Source organism: Dermacentor albipictus, chromosome 3 (genome assembly GCF_038994185.2).
Source record: "Dermacentor albipictus isolate Rhodes 1998 colony chromosome 3, USDA_Dalb.pri_finalv2, whole genome shotgun sequence".
Taxonomy (NCBI): domain Eukaryota; kingdom Metazoa; phylum Arthropoda; class Arachnida; order Ixodida; family Ixodidae; genus Dermacentor; species Dermacentor albipictus.
The window spans coordinates 78,845,005-78,870,857 of record NC_091823.1 but is presented as its reverse complement, the minus strand read 5'-3'; the positions used below and the strand labels follow the sequence as shown (position 1 = coordinate 78,870,857).

General features: G+C 47.8%; 1 protein-coding gene across 1 annotated transcript; it reads right to left on the bottom strand.

Moving 5' to 3' along the window:
- Positions 1–19,369: 19,369 nt before the first annotated feature.
- LOC135919172 (ubiquitin-conjugating enzyme E2-17 kDa-like) lies at positions 19,370–21,608 on the bottom strand. The gene is made up of 2 exons (XM_065452885.2): positions 21,287–21,608; positions 19,370–20,098 (listed from the first exon to the last, which is right to left on the bottom strand). Exons 1-2 carry the CDS (start codon positions 21,450–21,452, stop codon positions 19,794–19,796), a joined length of 471 nt encoding a protein of 156 aa, XP_065308957.1. The 5' UTR covers positions 21,453–21,608; the 3' UTR covers positions 19,370–19,793.
- Between the last annotated feature and the right edge of the window lie 4,245 nt (positions 21,609–25,853).

Here is a 25,853-nt window from a genome sequence, read left to right as displayed (position 1 = left end):
GGTCTGCCGAAAAGCAGGAGCTGCGCGGTCCGCATGGTTCCTCGCAACACCATCGACAAAAGAACCGCTAATCTCGCCTTCGTGCATAGCGTTCTCCGCCAGCGTTTTCAGGAAAACATTACGGTTACGTAAGCTGCAGTTACCGGGAAACGTAAGCAGTCAGGGATATTTGAGTGCTATCGCGTTCCACTCTTAAAGCCGAAGCTTAAGCGTCCTCCCATTTTTATTCTTTTTCTTTTCGCCAACGCCCTCAAGCAGCGAACATCTGAAGCAAAAGAAATTGATTACTGGCAACACCGGTCTCATTGGCTGACTCCTATAGATCTACGAATCCACATGTCAGCGACAGATGTACAGGCGTCGCGGGCCCGAATAATGAATTCTATCGATTCCCATTCCGCAAGGCCTATCAGAGTGTTGCTCCGTACGCTTTAATTAGTCAGAAGCGAAAGATGGGAAAGATGTATGCCTTGGCGCTTCTGCAAACCCAAGTCGTTAATTACGCAGGCGCTGTTTCGAAATGCTTATCCTGCGAAATCAGTTGTCTACATCATGATCTGTTGCTGCTACCCGGAACGGGTTAGAGCGAGAGCTATACTTACAACTAGATGCTTAAGCGTTGCAGCTTTTGTGTTCATGAATGATTTATTGCATTAGTCGAGAGAACATGCCTTTTTTTCCCGTCATTTCTTTGTGTTTCACAACCTCACTTTCTGCTTCCTTATCGAACACATTGTTAAAAAAATAAAAGGAATGGCTACAATTAAGAGCAACCAAATCAAATATGAATATTTTTCAATTAGGTTCAGCAGTTTCCTTATATTTATTACTAATTTTTATGTAGTGTAAAGTTAGTGTTAGTTTCTTTACAGCAAAATTAATGAAGCTAACTGAGGCTGTTTTCCTTCCTTCAGGTTATGCAAGATTCGGCGAAAGTTCCGAGCAAGCTTGCGCTCCTTTATCTGCCTTACAACCCTCAAAACCTTCACGATGTTGGAAACACAAAACATACGAGATTTCAGGCTTTTTCAATACAGTTCACCCAAGAAAACACAAATAAATGTTAATGCTTACAGATTGCCCCCTCACACGGTAATCTATTCAGGGCTATTTTGACAGCTGGTCATCACTTATTCATGGCTTGTTTAAGTGCACATTTTCTATCGGCACGGCGAATGAAGCTGGCTGGAGAACTGAAAGATTATATATAGATATATATACACGCACAAAACAGGGATTGCTCACGCTGGTGGACTGTGGGGCATCATGCATTTATTACGGGGTGTGTCCCGAGATGAAGACGTCAGAGAATATTTCTTTAGCTCATAGGCTTAAGGGAAAGGCAAAGCGACATTGTGCTAAGAAATAACGACCGCGGCCCCGCCTGGGGACTCGGACTATAGGCAAAGATGAGGTCTTAAAGTTAAACTGTGGACGAAACGTCTAAGCTCGTCTTTTTATTAAAGTTTGAGTAGGACCTAACACTACAGCTTTGTTTTATTAGTGAGTGGAATCGTGAATGGAGATTGACAAAAAGAGATGTTGCCAATATGCCTGAGATGACATCTCGAGCCTTTCTATCTATTGACGGCCATGTTAACGAATTTCTCAACTTTGCTTTTTTTCTTTATTATTGTTTAACATTGGCCCCTGGCTAAATAGGTGGGTTAATAGGTGGGCGGTAGGGGTGGAGTGTGGCAATGATTCCTGATTAGATGCAAGGGCAACGCGTGATTAGAAAGTACAGCAGATGGTTTCTTTGTGGGTTGTACATTAAGTAAGTCGATGAATGTATTGAAGTGTTTCGAAGGCAAGTCACCCAAGAGGGAAAATATCGCTAAATTCGTTATTAGTGCACAATACGCATCTGCAACGTTATTTATTTATTTATTTATTTATTTATTTATTTATTTATTTATTTATTTATTTATTTATTTATTTATTTATTTATTGATTTATTTATACTGCAGCTCAATATAGGGCTATAGCAGGAATCGTGAAAAAGGGCACTGCTTTGTCTATGTGAATATCAGTCAAGATCGTTGATCAGGAAAACGTGCACTATGCTACGATAGCTATGACAGAAGTGGAATTTTATTGATCTCGTAACTAAGTTTTTTCTCCTAAATGTTCAAGAAGACATACTTTAATGCGATTAGCGTTCCTTGTCTATTTCAGGCGTTTTAGCTTATCTATCTATCTATCTATCTATCTATCTATCTATCTATCTATATATCTATCTATCTATATATATATATATATATATATATATATATATATATATATATATATATATATATATATATATATATATATATATATATATATATATATATATATATATATATATATATATATATATATATATATACACCATTCCAGGGGTCCAAGTTGTCTAACGGCTTGGGCCACTAGGTCGTGATGCTATCGTGACCATTGCATAACGTGTATTGCAGCTTTGTCATCCGACTGTCGTGATGACGTCATGGTCGTTTCATCCTCGTCACTAAAGCTTCGTCATCCGACTCGCGCCATGTCGTCCTCGTCACATCCTCGCCATCATACATGCTTCGTAATGCAGTCTCCTTCACGACATCGTCGTCATACACTCATTGTCATCCAGTTTTACTCATACCGTTGTGTCAGGCCATCGTCGCCGCTGCATCATCGCCATGCAATCGTCGTCAAGCATTCCTTGCGGTTCCATCGTGGCGATTGCCTTCGCGGTCATCCCAGCGTCGTCATTCTAACTTCGACACCCAACTTTCATCATGCTGTCGTCGTACCACCATCGTCATCACGCAGCCATGGTAAGCCCACTGCCGTTGTCGTCACGCTATTGTTTTACTATTGTCATCACTTCAGCAACGTTCACCGCATTATCGTTATGTCGTCGTCTTCATGCCACCTTCGTCAATCCATCGACGTTGTTCCTTCTTCGGCCTTCTATCCTAATCCTGCTGTCGTCCCCCGAGCGTGATTAAGCGGCTCTTGTGATGCCATCGTCGTCAATGCGTCATTGTCAGACAGTTGCTATCATGCGTCCATTGTCATCCCGTAGTTGTCATGCCATCGTGGTCATGCCTTCATCGTCATTCCAGCTTCGCCATCCTTCTGTACTGTCCTATTCACCCCACGTAGTAGTCGTCACGTTGTCATTGTTATACCATCGTCTTTATTTAACAATCGTCATCTCACTGTCGCCATACTGTCGCCGTCAAACCGCCTACGTCAGTACATCAACCTCATTGCTTTTTCGTCATACCGTATTCATCACCGCGTTAGCTTCATCAGTCGTCGTCGCCCGGCTAAGCTCATGAGCGACTTTGGCAAGCGAGTGTCATAGGCAAAGTGCGATGATAACGTGGTATATGTCGGATATATGCGATGCAATATTAGTATCCGAATGATCATCACAAACGTTGCATAAAAGGGACTTCAGAAATATGGTATGTCGCTACATAGCTCGAATGCTAATCACATTACGTGTCACATCACATTACATTAATGCTAATGTAATGCTAATCGAATACTAATCACATGACAGTCATCGTGAGATTAGTTCTGCCGTTATTTTTTATGTAACTGCGTATGCGCAATATGATCTGTAGATAGATAGATCCACACACACACACACACACACACACACACACACACACACACACACACACACACACACATTGGACTAGCATGAGATATTGTCACTGGATTGGCGATGACATTAACAATACACACCAATAAATTGTCCCATTCTATACGTCAGATGCTGCAGCGTAAGAAAACGGAAATAAAGATCAAGGAAATAAAACAGGGTTGCCTTGACGTAAGACATAAATACAGGCTTCCCCGAAAAACAAGGAAGAGGCTGTGAACACATTAATTTGAGTGAGTGCCGAGTTTAAGAAATGGGATAGTTCACGGCCTTAGTGAAAGAATCAGAAAAAAAAGCTTTTTTTCTGAAACTAGTAACTGCATAAAGAATTTGGCTGGTGCCTTCGAATCGCACTGTCTGTGCAGTGATTTATCATGAGGATGTTTTAAAGGTATTTAAAGCAAATTTTCGTGAACATATTGTTTATAGGTCTAGCAAAACGCTTATTTCGAGGAGCACCCTGCTTTGTCATTTTTGTGTTTGTTTTCTTGCACCAAAAAACTAAAAGGGAGACGGTAGAGTATATAGCTACATGGCGCTTGGTAAAAGCGGTTCCCTAAATTCTCCATATTTTTTCCCAAACACATTCTTTTAAATCAAGGTTCGAAAGCGTCTGTATTACTGTTCAGCCCACCGGCTCACCACCAAATCACGGAAAAAACACAAATAACAATAGTTTGAGCGTAAAAAAAGGTAACGAGAATGATATTTTCCTATCTGGCAGACATTTTAAGAATGGGCAATAAATCATTAAAATAAGCTACGGAATGTCTCAAAGGCCTCATTTTCTTTCCAGATAAGCCACCAACAAAAAAAATATAAAGTAAATAGGAGACAACACCAGATTTAGGCAATAGCATGCCTCCAGAGAGCAATTCACCCTCAACGTTTCGCGAATACATGAAGATTTCGAGTAGCTGCGTCTTCGAGCAATATGGCGTCAGCTGCTTAGCATATTATTACCCGGAGGGGCCGATCATCAAAGCATAAATCAAGTGCACCGACCAAGAATAATTCTTTTTTTTCCCTTGGTAACGCATGTGCTTGCGGCAGGATTTTTCATTTTACGTCGAACTACTGGCGACATGTCCTGCCTTATTCCGCTTGTCTCGCGACTTCTTTCTTTTGTCCAGGCCATCATGAGCGCGACACATGGCTTCAACTATTCCAGCAATTCATCATGACAACACATTTTACGAGGCGCGGTCGAGCTCAGCAAAGATGCACCTTGCTTTTTCTATTATATATATATATATATGATCTAAAATGTCTCATATATGCAATGCAATCTAAAAGCGAAGAAAGGAGGTTGAGACCCGATTATTATCAATCATATTGCTACGGCACAATATGTGCGATCACGAAAGGCCAGCAGTGTGGAGACGACGACGACGATTTAGAAGCTAGCGCGGGCTGTTGCCTCTTGGCCAAGCGCAGCGTATTTTCCCTTGTAAATATATTTGTACATAGCTTGTCGTCTGCGTCTTTCTACGTAACATATTTGGTGGAGGTGGACGTTCCCTGTACCTCGTCACGGAGCTTCGCAGTGGACGGTACGTCGAGCCTACCTTCATGGCTCCCGGCGACGCCAACCCGACTCCACCGGCTCCGACACCTGCTGCCACTTCGACGACCTACATCACCCTCTCCGCTCCCCGTGATCCTGGCGTATTCTCGGCAAAAGATGGGGAAGACGTCGAGGACTGGATCAGCCTTTACGAACACGTCAGCCGCAATAACCGGTGGGACCCAACTATCATGCTCGCCAACGTCGTCTTTTACCTCGGTGGCACACCTCGAGTTTGGTATCGGACGCACGAAGATGAGCTGACCAGTTGGGATTCGCTTAAGCAAAAGCTTCGAGACTTGTTCGGCAACCCCTACGGTCACCAACTTGCCGCGCAGAAGGCGCTTTCCGGTCGTGTGCAGACGTCAACGGAGCCCTACGTCACGTACATTCAGGACGTCTTGGCTCTGTGCCGCAAAGTTGACACCCACATGACTGAGTCGGACAAGGTTTCCCACATCCTCAAAGGCATTGCCGATGACGCCTTCAACTTGCTCGTTTGCAACAACGTAGCCACGGTGGATGCTGTTATAAAAGAGTGCAGCCGCCTGGAACTCGCCAAAAGCCGACGTATTGACCAGCAGTTTGCCCGTCTGCCCAACACCCCTGCGACATCTTCCTGTGCCGACGCTCCTCGTCCCAACAACACTGCCGATGTTACCAGGATCGTCCGGCGTGAGATCGAGGCCGCGTATCCGGCTGCCTTCGACTCCAGTCCCACCACCGCATCTGCCGTCACGGTCTCACTGATCCAGGCTGTTGTCCGCCAGGAGTTTGAAAACATGGGTCTTCACACCATCTGCTCGGCCCATCGCCCTGATACCCGCCCGGCTTCTTCGATTTCGCCCCGTCCCGCATCTTCTTACCCACCTCGTTTCCGCAACCCATCTGAATGGCGCACTGCTGACGACAGGCCTATTTGTTTCCACTGCCATCGCATCGGACACATTTCTCGGCACTGTCGTAGTCGCCGTAGTTCCCCGATCCGGTCTCCCTATACTGCCTACTCTCGCCCCTCAGGTGGCCCTTCTCGTCCCTATGCCGCACGCTCCGATAATGCCGCCACTGATTCTCCTGCAACGAACCGCCCCTATTCTCTTTCGCCTTCGCCCCAACGACGACAATCTCGCTCTCCCCAGCCCCGTCGCTCCTATTCGCCGACTCCCTTCGGACGCCGCTCCCAGCCGGAAAACTAGACGATGCAGCGCCTCGAGGTGACGCTGCATTGCCCCCTACGCCGCCAAATCCTCTACTGACTTTGCCCACTCATCTGAACCTTCTTGACGTGCAAGTCGACGGTGTTTCTGTGTCTGCTCTCATAGACACTGGGGCGCATTTGTCCGTCATGAGCGCTGACCTTCGTAACCGGCTCAGGAAAATCATCACGCCCGCCACGACGCCTGTTGTCCGTGTCGCCGATGGCGGTACAGCCCCCGCCATTGGTATGTGTACCGCCCGCGTCTCCTTTGCCGATCGCTCAACAATCGTGCTATTCACAGTCATCGCCCACTGTCCCCACGACATCATCCTCGGCTTAGACTTCCTCTCCGCACATTCTGCTCTCATCGATTGTTCCGCCAGTACTCTCCGCCTTGACCTGCCTGTTCTGGATCCTGCTGAACCACACCCAAGTCGCCTCAGTTCCGCCGACTTCGTTCGCTTGCCACCTTCGGCACTGACCTACGTTGACCTAGTGTCATCCCCATCAGTCCCTGACGGTCACTACATCGCGGCTCCTATGCCAGACGTCCTCCTTACACACGGGATCACAGTACCCCATACAGTTTTATCTATTACGGCGAATTGCGTCTGCCTGCCAGTGGTCAACTTTGGCTTGACGACACAAGTGCTGCCACGTGGGATGTCTTTGGCCCAGCTTTGTTCATTCGAGGATCACTCAGTAGCATCCATTGCAGTAGACGACACTTCATCCGATCCTCCTCTCCCATCGCAGTCGACAAATTGTACCATCGCTGACTTACGGAAAATGATTGCGCCCGACTTGCCCTCCGAGCACGCTCGTGACCTCTACCGCGTTCTGTTTTCCTACCACGATATTTTTGACTTTAACGATCGTCCTTTAGCCCAAACTACAGCTGTCAAACATCGCATTAATACCGGCGATGCCCCTCCCATTCATCGCCGCCCGTATCGAGTGTCACCAGCTGAGCGTCAAGTTATTCACGCAGAAGTTCGCCAAATGCTTGCCAAGAACATTATTGAACCGTCATGTAGTCCTTGGGCGTCACCGGTTGTGCTGGTAAAAAAGAAGGATGGCTCATGGCGCTTTTGCGTGGATTATCGGCACCTTAACAGGGTTACCAAAAAGGACGTGTATCCCCTACCTCGGATTGATGACGCCCTTGACTGCCTCCACGGTGCTCGCTATTTCTCCTCTATTGACCTTCGCTCCGGCTATTGGCAGATTGCCGTAGACGATCTCGACCGCGAGAAGACTGCCTTTGTAACACCCGACGGTCTTTATCAATTCAAGGTGATGCCGTTCGGCCTATGTAACGCTCCTGCCACTTTTGAACGCATGATGGACTCCCTTCTTCACGGTTTCAAATGGTCCACGTGCTTGTGCTACTTGGACGACGTTATCGTATTCTCCCCAACGTTCGCTACGCACCTCGAGCGCCTCTCAGCAGTCCTGGACGTTTTTCGGCGAGCCGGTCTGCAACTCAACGCATCGAAGTGCCAATTCGGCCGTCGCCAGATTACCGTCCTTGGACATCTCGTTGACGCGAACGGAGTGCAACCGGACCCAGGCAAGATCCATGCTGTTACGCACTTCCCTGTTCCGAAGTGTGTCAAGGATGTGCGCAGCTTCATCGGCCTTTGTTCGTACTTCCGCCGTTTCGTGAGGAATTTCGCCGCCATAGCACGACCACTAACCGACCTTTTGAAAAAAGACGCTCCTTTCCAGTGGGGCGATAACGAGGCCTCTGCATTCTCTCATCTAATCGACATTCTCACAACGCCCCCCGTTCTGGCCCATTTCGATCCTTCTGCGCCTACCGAAGTCCGTACTGATGCCAGCGGTCACGGAATTGGAGCAGTACTGGCACAACGCCAGCGTGGCCACGACCGTGTTATCGCTTACGCCAGCAGGCTCCTCTCACCCGCGGAGCGCAACTATTCCATCACTGAGCGTGAGTGTATGGCCCTAGTTTGGGCGGTTGCGAAATTCCGCCCATACTTATATGGCCGATCCTTTTCCGTTGTCACAGACCATCACGCGCTTTGTTGGTTATGCTCATTGAAAGACCCTTCAGGAAGACTTGGTCGCTGGGCCTTACGCCTCCAAGAATATTCGTTCTCTGTCACCTACAAATCTGGCCGACTCCACAAGGACGCTGACTGCCTGTCTCGCTACCCGGTAGACGAGCCTGACGACGCCGACAGTAGTACCGCCGACGGCATTTTCTCTGTGTCTGCCTTCGCTAACATCGCCGATGAGCAGTACCGAGACCTATCGCTGCGAGTACTCATCGAGCGTCTGCGCTCTACACCTACCGACGCATCCGTTCGCCGATATGTCCTCCAGGGCGGCATTCTGTACCGAAGGAGCTTCCTCCCTGATGGCCCTGATCTTCTTCTTGTCGTGCCAAAACATCTACGACAGACTGTGCTCTTTGAGATGCATGACGCACCCACTGCAGGACATCTTGGGGTAACCCGCACGTACGACCGCGTCCGACGCCGCTTCTATTGGCCTGGTCTCGCTCGCTCCGTTCGACGCTATGTTGCTGCCTGTGATCCCTGCCAGTGTCGGAAGACACCTCAGGTGCTACCTGCCGGTCATCTGCAGCCGATCACCGTCCCTGTGGAACCGTTCTTTCGTGTTGGATTAGACCTGCTCGGTCCCTTTCCCACGTCATCCTCTGGGAACAAATGGGTAGCCGTCGCGACTGATTACGCCACCCGATACGCTATCACTCGGGCTCTCCCTACCAGCTGCGCCACTGACGTCGCGGACTTTCTCTTGCCTGACATTATCTTGCTTCATGGCGCCCCGCGACAGCTGCTTACTGACCGTGGTCGAAACTTCCTCTCGAAAGTTATCGCTGACATTGTGCGTTCCTGCTCCATTCAACACAAACTGACTACTTCATACCATCCTCAAACCAATGGCCTGACAGAGCGGTTAAACCGTACTCTTACCGATATGCTGGCCAAGTACGTCTCCAAGGACCACCTCGACTGGGACATTGCCCTTCCTTACGTAACATTTGCGTACAATTCTTCCCGGCACGACACCGCCGGATTTTCTCCCTTTTATCTACTGTACGGTCGCGAACCTACCTTGCCCTTAGACACGGCACTTCCTCCTGCTGCGGTCTCAACAAGCGAGTATGCGCGCGACGCCATCGCCCTCGCCGACCATGCACGCCAGCTTGCCCGTGCTCGACTTACGGCCTCACAGACCACTCAGCAGTGTCAGTATAACTCCCGCCATCGTGACGTACAGTTTTCACCTGGTGCGCTCGTGCTCCTGTGGTCGCCCTCTCGTCACGTCGGACTTTCAGAGAAGCTTCTTTCGCGATACACAGGGCCCTACCGCGTGCTGCGCCAGGTGACGCCTGTGACTTACGAAATTGCTCCTGTGGGCTCAAGCTCGTCCTCTCCTGTGGCATCTAGTGATGTCGTACACGTCAGTAGGCTCAAGGCCTACTACACTGCTTCCGAGTCCGATCTTTAGTCGCTCCGGGACGGCGCTTTTGCAGCCGGGGGTAGTGCTACGGCACAATATGTGCGATCACGAAAGGCCAGCAGTGTGAAGACGACGACGACGATTTAGAAGCTAGTGCGGGCTGTTGCCTCTTGGCCAAGCGCAGCGTATTTTCCCTTGTAAATATATTTGTACATAGCTTGTCGTCTGCGTCTTTCTACGTAACAATATGATGAGAAGCCATATATATGATCATATGATGAGAATGACACCAAGGCATATATATTGGCACAACTATATTGCCGCGGCTATGTTCCAGTGGGGACGAGCGGGTGTTTAAGGTTAACCGTAGAGACGAAGACGTTGGTTTTCTCTGACGACTGAAAAAGTATTTGTTGGTGGTTCTTGTCCTGATCCTCGTCGATCCAACGTCGTTATACCGGTGAAGATGTGGGGTATTCTTCATGCTTGGCACTTTTTCGCGGAGCGGACGATCGAGCCCTGAATCCGCATCGTGCATCGAAACACCTGTCCACCGGTTCAGTCGTCGCCTGCTAGGGCTGGCGCCCGAGTGCAGCCCCCTGCAAGAAACCTCGAGAAATCATTTGCCTCCTACAACTATCATGGCCACCGCAGCTGCATCGCAAGTAACACTGCAGAATCTTATGCTTCCGGAGAGCTTTCATGGTGACGCCTTTGAAGGCATCCAAAATTGGCTGGACCAGTTCGAACGCGTCGCCAAGTACAACCATAAGCCCAGCTCGGAGGACAAACTCTCGGGTGTCTATTTCTATCTGAAGGGTAATGCTCGTACGTGGTGTGTCGAGCGAGAGAGGAGCTTTGCCACATGGGACGACTTCCGCACACAGATACTGAATACATTTACAAGCATCGACAGGGCGGAAAATGCGCAGCACCTTCTCGAAATCCGCATTCAAGCACCCAATGAGAGCGTGCTATGTTATCCAAAGACATGGTCCGTCTTTTCTGCAGCGCATACCCCGACATGCCAGAGGAAATAAAGCTGTCGTATCTCTTGCGCACAGTGAGAGAGCAACCGTTTGCTGGCCTTGTGAGAAATCCACCGACATCAGTGGCGGAGTTCACAAAAGAAGCTACAGTCATTCAACGGGCCTTACAGCAACGATACCGCCAGCATGACATTTCCGTACTGGAGGACAGTGTGTTGGGTGGGTAGTTGATGAGACATGATTTCGTGAACTTCAACTGCGCTAGGGAGGAGGCACCGAGGTAGAAGAGGACAGGATGAACGCTGCGAGTAACAACAGGACTCTGCGTGAAGTTATCCGAGAGGTTGTGCGAGAAGAGGTTCGGCAGCTCAGATTTGTCGTTGCGTCTACGGAAGCGGCGCCAGCGTTATCTTTTGTGGCTGATGTGGTCCGGGAATAAGTCTGGCAAGCTCTTTCAGCGGCAGACTGTGATAACGTGCCGCGGTGCATACTTATGCAGAGGCGTTTGCTGTCCAATCAACGCAACTTGGACGCCGTTGACACCCGCAACTAGGACATACCTACGCCAGAAACAGAGTCGATATCGTCATCCCCGTCGACTCTACCGACCCCGTCGATAACGCCAGCGCAAACAATGCCGTATCTTCGGCATGCGCACGCCACTCCTATTTAGGCTCCATGGAGAGTTGCCGCCGAACTATCAACGTCGGAAAAACGATTTGTGGCGCACCGTCGACCAGTATGCTACTATTGTGGCGAAGCTGGACACGTCTATCGAGTTTTCCACAAATGGAACAACTATCGAGCCGCTCAGTACCCAAACTTTCCTGCCTACCACGCCTATTCTCCGTTTGATGGTGAACGCGCCTACAACGACGCTCCTGTGGACAGTCTGCAGAAAAATACGACGACTCCCCGATTCCGCTCTGCTTCTCCTCCTCCTGCGCGCTACTCGTTGCAGTTTTACCGACGTCACTAGGGGCAGGTCCCCTAGCAAGCGACGGGGAAACTAGCCGCAGCGACCTCCGGGGGTGAGGTTGCCAGTACTCTAACTTCTCCACAACCCCCATTATCGTCGAACGAAGACGTGAGCATTCCGATGACGAAGAAGACGCCGAGTGCAACGACGAATACGATGGATACAATTACGAAAAACGTAATTGACGTTGTCAGCGCCGACCTCATCGTTCGCGCTGACGGCCTCCAAGCAGCCGCTCTTGTTGACACTGGCTCCCATTTTTCAATCATAAGCTTATAGCTCACCGACAAACTATGAAAGGTGAAGACGCTATGGCACGGGCCCAACATAAGAAACGCAGGAGGTCAATTGATGACACCTGTCGGGAAATTTATGGCCCGACTTTTAATCGCTGGTTGAACCTTCCTCGCCACTTTCATCATTCTTACTGAGTGTTGTAAGGAACTTATATTGGGCATGGATTTGCTACGTGAGTACGGCGCCGTGATTAACACCTGTGACAGAAGCGTCACGTTTGCCACGAACTTAGATATTGTCACCCATGCGGAGCAACAATAACTTCGCTTACGTATTGCGACGGCAGATGTCATACTGTTGCCCCGGAGTTGCTCTCTCGTACCCGTGCACTGTGGCAGCCTACAGAATGGGAGTGGAGTCGCTGAACACATCAATGCGCTAGCACTTAATTGCGGTTTCTTCATTGCCAGAGCACTTATCAATGTAATCGATGGAAGCATGGAACTCTTGCTGACAAACTTTAGTTAGGAGCGTCGACACATCGTTAGAGGGACTGCTGTCACTTATTTCGACGAAGTAACGCAAATACAAGACTGCCACTTAGCGAACGAGGCGGCCTCTACAATACACACAGCTGCGTCTATTGTAGGCGTTATTCGGACGTTAACGGCCGTTGAGCGAAACCGCCTTCTTGGACTCGACAATCAGTACCAGGGCTGTTTTTCGTCTGCATCAAGAGTTGGTCAAACGCCACTTACCAAACACCGCATCATTACTGATGTTGACACCATACCCATACGGCAAGGCCCTTGTCGTGTGGCCCCAAACGAACGCGAAGAAATACAAAAACAAGGGAAGACGACGTTGGAAAATGGCGTTATTCGACCATCTAATAGTCATTGGGCAACACCTGTAGTTTTTCCCGAGTCGGTGAATTGTAGCGCGCAGGAGGAGAAGGAGAGCGTTATCGGGGAGTCGTCGTACTTTCCGGCTGATTGTCCACAGGAGCGTCGTTGTAGGCGCGTTCACCATCATGCGGAGAATAGGCGTGGTAGGCCTGCGCATCTGCGTCGACTATCGGTAGCTCAATCAGGTCACAAATGGGGACGTTTATCCACTGCCACGTATTGATGATTCCTTGGGCAGGTTGCGAAACGCGTGCTAGTTTTCGTCAATGGACCTGAAAAGCGGTTATTGGCAGATCGAAGTGGATGACAAAGACTGGGAGAAAACCGTCTTTGTGACGCTGACGGTATTTCAGGTACTTCCCTTCTGTTTTTGTTTGGCGCCAGCAACATTTCAGCGTCTAATGGGCACTGTGTTCTCTGGACTCAAATGACAAACATGCCCGGTGTACTTGGATGACGTGATTGTCTTTTCCGCAATGCTGGTTGAACACTAACAAAAGCTGAAAACTGCTCTTGAAGCAATACGCTCTGCCGGTCTCCCTTTGAGGCCTGAGAAGTGTCATTTTGGCTTTCACGAGCTACAGGTCTTCGGTCACGTCGTCAGTAGCCAAGGAGTCCGATATGATCCGGACAAAATTGCTCCCTTCGATAATTTCCCGACCTCATCAGACAAAAAGGCTGTGTGACGTTTTCTGCGACTCATTGAATATTACCGGCGATTTATTGCGAATTTCAAGCGCATCGCGTGGCCGCTAAAACAGCTCACCAGAGAAGACAGCTCTTTTACTTAAGGCGAAGACCAGCAGCGGGCACTTCACGAGCTTTGACAACGCATGCAAGCGCTTCGCGTGCTAGCACACTTCGATGAAGACGCCCCGACGGTATTGCATACAGATGCTAGTAACGTTACTTTAGCGGTGGTGGTCGTACAATGGCAGGAAGAAAGCGAAAAGGTGATCGCTTACACTAGTGGGACACCATCTCGAGCCGAGGCTAACTACCCCACCACTGAAAAAGAATGCCTCGCAATGGTGTGGACAGTTCTGAAATTTCATCCGTATCTGTATGGTCGGCATTTAACTGTCGTTAGCGATCACCATTCGCTCTGCTGGCTCATAAATTTGGAAAATCATTGCGGCCGGCTCGCACAATACACTCGGAGTCTTCGACCCCGAGTGTTCGACTTTATTGTCGCGTACAAGTCGGGAAAGTGGCACGCAGACGCCGACTGCCTTTCTCTGTCTTCTGTTGAGTAGGCAGCACAAGACGATGACGACACGGTGTTTCTGGGACTCGTGGACACTGTCAATCTTTCATGCCAGCAACGGGACGACACTGAATTTCTGCCGCTTACCGATTACCTGGAAGGACGAAACAACAGCGTGCCGGTGCTATTTGCAAGAGGGCTGGCATCATACTGCTTGCGCCGCAACGTCCTCTACAAGAAGAACTTGTCACCTAGCGGCAGCAACTACTTACTCGTTGTTCGCTCATCGCTTCGACGTGAAATCTTACACGCCTGCCACAACGAGCCGACTGCTGGGAACTTGGATTACACTGGCACATTGGCATGGATTCGGAAGAGTTACTAATGGCCGAGATTTACTGCGGTCGTTAAACGTTACGTTCAGGCATGTCTGGATTGCCAACGTCGAAAACCGCCATCTGTCAAGCCAGCCGGCTTGACAGATGGCGCCGATGGTGTGGCCTCCTATTCAACTGCCGGCCACACCATTTGCACAAGCAGGCATGGATCTTCTAGGCACCTTCCCAACATCTACTACCAGCAATAGATGGATAGTCGTCGCCACGGATTATCTCACTAGATATGCCGAGACAAGTGCTCTGCAACGGGCAACAGCAGATGAAGCGGCACGATTGTTTCTCGAATGCATCGTTTTAAGGCATGGCACTCCCGCAGTAGTCATCACAGGCAGAGGTACTGCGTTTATGGTCAAACTTTTGGATATCGTTCTTCGTCTAAGTAGTACCGCCCACCAGAAGACAACGGCCTATCACCCCCAAACAAACTGACTGACGGAACGACTAAATAGGACACTGGCTGATATGATAAGCATGTATGTACGTAGATGTAGAGCACAAGAACTGGGACGAGGTTTTACCTTAAGTCACCTTCCCGTACAACAGGGCTCGTTAAGAGACCACTCGCCAGACACCGTTCAGTCTCGTATACGGCCTTGATGTTACGACAAAATTAGACGCAATGCTCCCTCATGAATTTGATGACAACGAGACGGGTGCTGGAGAGATCACACAACGAGCAGAAACAGCTGGGCAGCTTGCGCGTCTTCGAATCCACGAAGAACAGGACTGTGACGCCAGATGCTACAATCTTCGGCACAGACCCGTAACACACAACGTTGGCGACAAAGTGTGGGTCTGAACACCTATTCGTCAGCGTGGGCTCTCTGAAAAGCTGCTGCGCAAATACCTCGGGCCCTACATTGTTCTCCGACGCATCAATGACGTCAACTACGAAGTCTTTCCAGGCGGCTCTCACTGTTCAAAGTGCCGACGGCATTTACCCGAGGTCGTCCACGTGCTTCGTAGGAAGCCGCACTATGTAGACTGACAAGACTGCGCAGTTTCTTTATCGCTATTTTCCAAGCCTCTATCATTGGGACGACGATTTTTTTTTTTTCAAAGGGGAAGCAAAAGGCCCGATTATATTTAGCGCGACTATATTGCCGCGGGTATGCGCCAGTGGGGACGAGGTTGAAGCAACGCGGGTTTTTAAGCTAAGCGTGGAGACCAAGAAGACGTTGGTTTTCTTTGACGACTTATAAAGCGTATTTGTTGGTGGTGCTGCTCCGCGTCTTCTTTGATGCTATGTTGTTATATATATATATATATATATATATATATATATATATATATATATATATATATATATATATATGTTTATTTTTGATTTGGGAGGTTTATGAGCTTCAAATGAATCTCGTCTTAGAAATAAGTCAGTCTATTCATTATCGAAGTAGCAACTTAGCGCCAATAAAAACACGGTAACAAGACGGACAAGCGCTAAGTTACTACTTCAAATATGGACTACCAACTAGCCTAACAATCAACTCTTCTAGAATTCATTATTAGGCCTCCGAACGTGTTTCTTTAGGTTACGTAGTAGGCCAAGTTTTACACTATGTGGCCCTTCTGGTTCTTCCGATAAGGCTTTTAGTGAAGGTAATTAGGGCTTGAAAAATTTAAAAAAAAGGTAGCGGATTGTTTTACGAGATAAAATAATTATTTGTTCTTCACGGCTAATGTAGCAAGTTTATAAAATAATGTTGGATGTCCCACAATCTTTCTCAGTTACAGGACTGCAGATCGCTGATCTAGTTTGTACACTCCCTCATTCCGAAACCAGCTAAGCCCCGTATCAGCAGCAACTTTCGACCCATCTCCCTAACGTCGGGCGCAAGGAAACTATTTGAAAATGTTGTGCAGGTCCGGCTCTCGAACCAACGTCACGTGTCGGCGCAAGACGTTTTTCGTTTACTAAAGTACGAGGTCCTGCACCCCAACAGAGGGTCGGACGATAAATTTCTATTGGCATTGGATATGAAAAGGCCTTCGACATCACCTCCCACCACACAATCCTGGAGGGACTTGAAGCGGTAAACTGCGGAACACGAATTTATAACTACGTGCCCTTGTTCCTCATTGACCGGATGGCCACAATCGCATTAGGCTCGGGCGACTCTCTCCCCGGACACAGAGACGCTCCTATAACGCACAATGAACTTACTAAATTATTTTACTTAGAGAGAAGGGTTTTCCAGCCGCCTCACTCCAAGCTAAGCAGGGCGCAGGCGGTCACACTCCTACCCAAATCCGGCGTCCCTTAATAGCATATATCCCGAGATTTATCCGAATTGTTCTTGCGTGGCCTGTGGTGAGGTTGCTACTTTGTCTCGCATGCTCTGGGAGTGCGGGTCGCTGGGCCCGAAGTTCACCAAGGAAGAGTGGGACGCGCTCCTGCGAAGTCCCGTCTTTGAGGACCAAATCCTGGCCGTCCAGCGCGCCCGCGATCGGGCCGGCAGACTAGATGTCAGTCCCGTCGTGGGATTAGACGGGTGCGCTTTTCATTGCGTTTTGCTGGACCAAATAAAAGTTTATTCACTCACTCACTCACTCACTCACTCACTCACTCACTCACTCACTCACTCACTCACTCACTCACTCACTCACTCACTCACTCACTCACTCACTCACTCACTCACTCACTCACTCACTCACACTCACTCACTCACTCACTCACTCACTCACTCACTCACTCACTCACTCACTCACTCACTCACTCACTCACTCACTCACTCACTCACTGACTCACTCACTCACTCCACGAGATCCGACACCTTCAACTGTCCCGACACAGGTACCCTTCAGGGAGCCACACTCTCTCCACTGCTATTTAATGTGGGGATGAGAAAGCTAGCCCTGGAGCACTGGAACACCCTAATCTCGGCTGTGCGATATATGCCGATGACATCGCGCTCAGGGCTCACCAGGGGTTTTCTCGGGACAAGCAAGAAACACTTCAAAAGGCTATAGACACAGTCGTGGAATACGCGAGAGCAGTGGACATGGCGTGCGCACCCGAAAACCTGAATTCATTCGGGTGCGTGCGAAATAAGTAAGAAAGAAGGACTGGATGCCAATCGCTCTGACTCTCGGTGGGGCGCAGATTCGAGAAGTTGAGGCACTCAGTATATCGGGGATGTGGATAGAGCAGAACGCTGGAACATCTCACACCCTTCAAAAACTAAAGGGAGTCACAGGAAAGGTGGCCAGAATGATACAGAGTGTGGCAAGAAGCAGAGAGGGCCTAACTGAGGGAGAGACCGTCAGCCTAATCCACGCATTCATAATTAAGAGCATCACATAGACCCTTCCGTATCAGGTTTTTACAAACCAAGAGATCACACAGGCAAACAGAATAATAACAAAAGCCTTCAAAGCCGCCCTTGGTCTTTCCGAATGCGCTAGCACAGGCATATTCGAGGGACTGGGCCTGCACAATACTTTTGACGAGTACGCCGTAACGACGTTATATGCTCAGAAGGAACAACAGAAGGTTAGGCTTTCCCCTGAGATCCCAGCATTGCGGAGAGGAAACGGCACAGATATACCACAACATTAGGTCGCACATCGTGGTGGCCCCAATTCCTCAAAACATGCACCCTAAGTACCATCCCGGATGACGCAGAGCAAGGGTAAAGACTCTTCAGAAACGTTTTGGCATGGTAGCGGGAGCGTATAATACCGATGCCAGTCGAACCAGCTCAGACACTTCATCATAGTCTCTACGTGTCAGGACAACATATTAACGGCATCCTTTCAAAACCACCTCGGCATGCGCGTCAGAGGCTGCGGCCATCGCCTTCGACATTCAGGATGCCGAGCGCCAAACTAATTCGGCTGTCCTATTATCCGACTCACAAGCAGCTTGCCGCCTTTTTCCAAATGCAACGGCCCCCCAGTCAATAATCAAAATGTTAGGCGATGAACTAGAAGGGCACCACACTATCATATGGTGTCCGGCACACGAGGGACTGGGGGGAAACGCGAGGGCAGACCGTATTGCTCGAGGATTAAACGTCCGAGCAACGGCATGGCCCAGCGACGACCTTCCACCGAATTCTACTGACATCCTCTTACAGAAAAGACAGGCGCGTGCACGTTTTGGACATACTCACTCGAATTTAGACAGCCAACAAAAGAGGGACTGGCGTCGTACACAGACGAACACGTACCCCAACCTGCACCACCTACACCGAGTACACCCCAGGAGGTTCACTGACGTGTACCAGTGGGTGCACGCCCACATCTACACCAAAACACATCACATGGGAGGGCCCCAGGACGCGTCCGCACATAGACAGCCCTACAATACATCAACATCTGCTAATGACGAATAGGCAATGGGAGGCATGCATGGCTTGCGGACGAGGGCAGGGACAGCCGATTGGCTCTTCTTAACCAAGCCCAGCGTGCCGCTACTGCCAGTGGGGCTCTGGAATAGGGGCCACAACCATCGTCGCATATTTTATTTATTTTCAACAAAGTTTTCACCCACTCACTCACTTCGCGTGAATTCATCTTTTATCTCGTAGTAGTAACACTGGCAATTCTATGTTCCCCCACAGCAGCAATATTGCTTCATGTAGGCTGCGCCTCAACTTTACTGTGCAATGAGTTATATCACGAAGGCTGCAGCGATGGCCAAAGCAATACCACCGAATTAACTCATCCACTTCTCTGTAACTCTGGCTTCCGAACACGGGGACTGCGTCTTTGTTGGCGCAGTGGCATGGCCATTTCAAAAACGTCAAGAACAACTCCTAAAGCGACACGAGTGGGTAAATACTCTCATCACTTTATTTATCCTTCTTCATACAGGTGCTGTAGCGCCTCCGTGTGGAGAAGCATGGATTTTACTAGCGATACCAAGTGACCAAAGACTAAGAAAGATAATTGAGGTTCGCGTGTATGGTGACTAGGGGAGGGCGCAAGCGAGAGGCATTTCAATTTCCGTCGTGTCTTCCAGTGCGAATAATGACAGAACCACTGTGCCGAATCATGCCACAGTATACACCACGACGTCTTCTTCATCGCGATAAACTTGTAGGCATCATTCGTGGCATAAACCGCTTCGAAATAACAACAGTCAAGCCCATGCGATGCTAACCCGATGAGAACAGTTCACGGGAGAGGACAGTAGTCGGGCTCTTGATTTTTTTTTCCTCGCATCTTCGAGATTGGCGGAAGCGTCCCGCAGTGTCACTCCATGGCGTATCGTCTAGTCCACTCCTTGGCGATGGCATTGTAGGCGTCTTTGTCCGTCTTGTACACGTTGGCCACCTCGGGCACGAGAGGGTCGTCAGGATTTGGGTCGCACATGAGCACCATGATGGATATCAGCACCGTGGCGATGGTCAGAGACGGGCACCAGTGGGACTTGAGAATGTCCAGGCAGATGTAGCCGTTGTTGTTGATGTTCGGGTGGTAGATACGCGTGTTGAACTTCACCTCGGGCGGCTTGAAAGGGTAGTCCTCCGGGAAGCGAATTTTAAGCTTGAAAACTCCTGCGTTTAAAAATGGAGCAAGTCCAGGATAAATAATATTAAGGAACTGGGCCTGTTTTCGGGACCAGCTGAATGCTTTTTGCAGCTTTGATTGCACGTAATATGCAACTATATCGTTTATTCATTCTTTTCAAAGACTATATTGCAAGACATGCTTTGGGCCGGCAACCTCGACATGCAGTGTAAATTAATTAATTAATTAATTAATAATTAATAATTTATTAGTTAATTAAACAAATAAATAAATACAAATAAATAAATAAATAAATAAAGTTCAATTATACGTTCAAGTACACAGCCGAAAAAATATACGTTTACAGAACTCTGTGAGCTCCCGCATAATGTGCCTATATATCGCCGGTCAATGAAATGTTACCAAGCTCTGTATGCCTAAGGCATGAGTCCAAAGATGAGTGTTGGAGAACTGTGCGATAATTTCATTGCTTCTGTTCACCACTGCAAAGGTATGCTCATATCAGAAGCTTTGTTAACCGTACAACTTCTCTGGCAGATGCGGGAAAAATGCTCAAAAATTTTACGACAAAGTAAAGTTAAAAAAATCTCAAAATTATCATGCCCACCAGCGAACACGGGAAACAGCCGGAAGCTTGAAGCTTTAACCTGCAAATATTTCCGTGACCTCTCGGTTCTTCTAGTTTCGAGCATGCACCCGCAAGCATGCAAACTTGTTAACTTTTGAAAACAGATTTCCTTTTGTATTTGAAGACTTATATAGTAACGACAGCGTCAGGCACTCATTTCATCAAACGAAAACAACAAGTTGGAATGATCGGACTTCCTTAAGACACAAACACCAAAAAGCAGTTTGACTCGAAGCTTTGGTAGTGTGTGCATATAAACCATACCGCCACATAACATGCACTCTAGAACCGTATGACCAACACGGACAACCGACACTGGACAGAGCCCTGATACTAGCGCACCAGCATTCTATCGTCGTTCCCGGCTAAGAGCACAAACAGATAGATGCACTTAGTGAATGAACGGCGTGATATGAGGCGCCTAATATGAAGAAAGTAGCTAAAACAGCACTGACACGAAGTGCCCCCTTCCTCTTGCACATCTCTTTTTTAGCTCGCGTCGTTTTTATCGCACAACCTCACGGCGCTACCCAAGATCCGCTCTCCAGATGTGCTACGCCGACCGCTGGCTTCCCACTTGGCCCACCTTTTTCGAACGGCGAGTCATCGGGCCCTACGATGGTGGCCTGCCATAGGAACAAGTCGCTCGGGTCCACGGGCCCGGCCGAGCAGTTGGTCGGCGGGTCTCGGCTGATCTCGCGCAGCTCCCGCTGGATCTTGGCCAAGGCCGGCTTGGTCGCCGTCTTGGACATGGGCGCGCCGCAGAGGCCGCGCGCACACCTGACGGCGGCGCCACAGGTCTACCCCTCGGCCGACGTGGCCATGACGCCGCTTCGCCCAACGCCTCCCCGCACCAGCGGCGCAACGGCTCAACTGTCCGTCTTCGTCGTCGTCTTTCGCATTGGCTCCTAACAATGGCGAGGTCGTCGACAGTTGCCCCCAAGTGCGGCGTACAGAGGAAACGGCACTCAGGCTCTGGTATACGGCCTTTCCAGTGTTTCAACTGTTCATGTGCTCTTCCATTCCCGAGCCTATTGCACCAAGGTTTTCTTTCTCCTTCGACGTCTAACATGAAAGGCATCCAATGGCCGTTTCTTCGCAACGGAAGCACGAAGGATGTATGCGAAGCGGCATCGAGAAAGAAGATAAAGAAAACCGCAACGAGGTCATCCGCCATCAGAAACAATGACAACAACATCAGAACGCCATAGTGGGGAACTCCGCAAATTTGAACCACCTGGGTTTCTTTAACGTGCACCGAAATCTAAGTACACGGTTGCTTTCGCATTTAACCAGTTAATTGCCAAATGCTTCGTTCTGAACGTTCGCTTTTACCACTTTTGCTATGTTGTTGGGTGCATGTTCAATCCGTTCAGTGTGGCCAATACCCCTCGTGGGTACGAGCCATGTTTCGAGGCAACAACAACAACAACCAAAAAGCAAAACCAAATCAAACTAAACCCGTATCCTAAACAAAAGAGTTATCTTGATATTTTCCTTGTTTTCACTGTTCATTACATTTCAAATTCCTTATGCTCCGAAATCTTATACGCAGCAACACTTTACTCAAATTCTTAAATCAACTTCATATATACGTTAGATGCACTGTGCCTTACTTCACAATTACGCATACGTGTTTTTTTACTACTATCTTTTTTAAAATTATTATTGATTATCTTGTAGCTTGTCTTACACTACTTACTGTTTCTTTGTTCTTCCCTGCAGCTATAATTCTGGCGTATTTCCTCAAGAAGATGTATGCAATAAAGTTAAGATCCATCATCCTTATATCACCAATTCACAATTTTGCTGTACGCCACGACAAAAAAAAAATTGTGGCTACTCAATGTTGACTGAACTTTTGTCACCGTAAAGTACACTTGGCTTACTTAACCGGTGCCTCGTATACTTTGTGTCAGTTCCTCATCCCTTATCGTTTGGTGCGACTCTGCGCGTTTTTATCCAAAGAGACGGGGCTAAGTTCATGAATGTCATCATCTTTCGTAAGTGGTGTTGCCATGGGCCGGTAGCCTTCACGATTTGCTGGCACTACTGACTGACATCTGCTCTTAGGAACAGTCATACGAACTTTTTGTGAATGCCGGCCCACTTGTGCACCGCGGCGCTTTTAGGTGTGTCGTTTCTACTGCAGTGTGATTTCTAGTGGCGTTTATTCAAAGAATGAAGCACAACTATTTTAATTTATATTTTAACTTTTTCTGATAGGGTATCATTTGTCGTCATCTCTCTTAATTTTTCTGACTATATATACGACCAACATGAATATTTGAAAATGTTGCCCTGCGTGGTCACTAATCCACATACGTATGTGCCAGTTCATCAGGGACGCACGAGCATCTACAAGAAACAGTGTGGGTGCTGCACTTGCTTCATTAGGTTCGAGTAGCTGTCATCCTGCGGTCTTATAATGACGAGAGGAAACTGTAATACCAAGAGCTAGATAAACTGCGCTTCCAATGTGCAAGAAAAGGGCTTAAGGCCTAATTAGGAAATTAGACATTCTCTTTCACAGATTTTTTATTGAGAAATGCACTTAGTCTTCATCTGCGCGCTTTGTCCTCCAGCGTGCCATATCTACCGTAATTTACTTTTTAGTGTCTAGTTTAAAAATCTCGAAAAAGATACAAAGGCGTTTACTCAGTGCATTTCTTTTTTTTTGTATTGCATGTCAGGCCAGAAAATATGTAATAGCAGTAAAGTAAACATGGCAAGTATTGGGTTAAGCACTTTTGTCGGAAAACGGAAACAACATACATGTACCGTGTACCGTTCGTACCTAAATACGACATATCAGAGACTGCGACTTTCCATACGCTTATCCGCGACAGAACCATTCTCAAACTTCGACCTGACTAAAATCGTGGCTCGTGCAAGGTAAAAGGGAAAATACGAGTCTCATTTCTGGCATGTGTAACCATTGGCGCAACATACGGTCAACGCAAAGTCGTGTTTGGGGTTAGTGCGAAATATTTTATGAACATATGGAACTCGGCATCGACCTTTACAGCGTTAAAAGCAAGTTTGATTTCTAAGGTACCATTTCGCTTTCTAAAGCTACCAGGCGAGCTCAAACCTACTGCGACACAATGTACCGCGCTGACGGCACAAACTCACGCCGTATGAGCAGGTACCTCCACCGCTGCCTGGAGAACAAGGATCTGCAGGAAGTGAGGCGTGACACTTTCTATTTTTTTTTAGAACATCGCTTCAGCTTGCGTGATGTCGCGTAAAGTGCAGAGCTTAGAAAAAAATAATGAGACGTAGAATACAGGGTTCCAAATAAAAGTATTTAGTGCTTAGATCAGACATCGTACAAATTCTTGCTGTATAAAGTCAGTCGCGCCACTTTCGAGATTCTTCGGAAGAAAAACTTTTCTGAATAAAGCAAATTATTGCCAGTACTCGGTTAACTGAGTCCGCACTAAATGTGGTTAAAGACAGGGCGAAAGGAAAAATATCGTGGAATAAACCTCCAAGCTTCTTTCTCTCTTGTTAGAAAAAGAAATTCTCGATGCAGGTTAGTCAGTAAAAGTACATGCGCAAAAGAGAACGCTCTCCACCATCCTTCAGAGCCGAAGCGGCACCTAGCCATTGAGGATGACGAACGGCAGACCCGGAACAGGACACGTTGTTATTAGTGAGAAAATATGGGATGTTAGGAAGAAAAGTGATGGGAGATGTAAGGGTGAGGCGAACTAAACGGCAGAATGTACCCGCGAACAGGATTATAAACGCTTCGTGGCCTCCCCCTCAGCGCCCCCCATGGTTAACCCCCCTCCTTTGAAGCCCTTTGGGGCTGTTTTCACGATTATAAGCCAAACAGAAGAAACAGATGATAAGCGCCGGTGGTGCCTAAAGGTAATAAAAACAAAAGATGCATCACAGACGCCGTGACACGCTATGGTCTCATTACAATATACAGTTCTTTTGTTTTATTTTTCTGCTGGAGACTGAGACGACGTGCTCCAGGTCGCATCAGAAATACGTGCATCATCCAGACACGCCAACAGGGGCATTCATATCTATCTCAGCATGCATCTAAGTTGCTCATTAAACAAACTTACGCAGTAACAAAGAATCCCGTGCTCATTAAATGAAAAGGATTTTCTTAAGACCTGTTCTTGGAGACGCGACAACAAGGTCATTTTGATGAAAATTTGCTGCTGGCCAACATCAACGGCTGTTGCATACTTATGCGACCAAAAACGGCGTGCTCTTTAGTGATATTAAGGAAAAGAAACGTTGCCCATACCATTATTAGGGATTACAAAACCTTATCATAACGAGTAGTCTGAATCCTGAATTCAGGCATACCTTATGTTTATTATTTGCCTATGCGCAGCCATTGCTTCACTGTTCCGCATTGGGGTTCTGTATGAAGAAAAACATTATACATTAAGGGCAATCATGCTTTAGTGAATTGGTGTCAATGTGAAGTGTTTGAAAGGAGGGAGGTGAATGAACGAGAATAAATAAGAAAGCAGTAATCCTGAATATTGTTGCGCAGAAGCTTGTTCATTACAGCGAAGTTTAGATGTGAAATTACTCTGATAATTATCATGAAATATAGGTTACACTGCAACAAACTCCTATGCCGCTGAAACTCTGCCACCAGTCAAAAACTACCGACATAAAGACGCAATCATTTTCTTCCACAGCCTTTCCCAGCCTATTACAGTAGCTATTCTTGACGAGATTGTTCCTGTGGCTTTCACAAATACACTCACATTTCTCGGCTTTTTGAGATCAGTTATCACTGCAATTCTTTTTTCTCGGTACCTTACCACGTTTTTTTAAATATATTTTCTTTCTTCTTGCCACTATAGTCTTCACACAGAAAGCATAATATGTCCTGATACACGTCTCTCAAACTTTATATTTTGTTACAGTTGGAGATTTCTTATAGCTTCCATTCCATACCTCACACAACGCCTTTCTAAAGTCATTTACTTACCACTAGCAGTAACGTTTTCTTTAGCTGTAGAGCAAAGAATGATGGCAAGAATATAACCGGTATATCTTAAACAATCACCATCCTAACTGGCCGTCTGCCACATCTGTTGGTTCTGAGACGAACGCGCGGGAGACAGCTACGCGTTTCCATCGACAATTGTCTTCGTGTGGACAGGTCC

Coding starts and splice junctions, on each gene's coding strand:
- LOC135919172 (XM_065452885.2), bottom strand. CDS start 21,452: ATGTCCAAGACGGCGACCAAGCCGGCCTTGGCCAAGATCCAGCGGGAG. Junction 20,099..21,286: donor TGACTCGCCGTTCGAAAAAG/GTGGGCCAAGTG, acceptor TTTTAAACGCAG/GAGTTTTCAAGCTTAAAATT.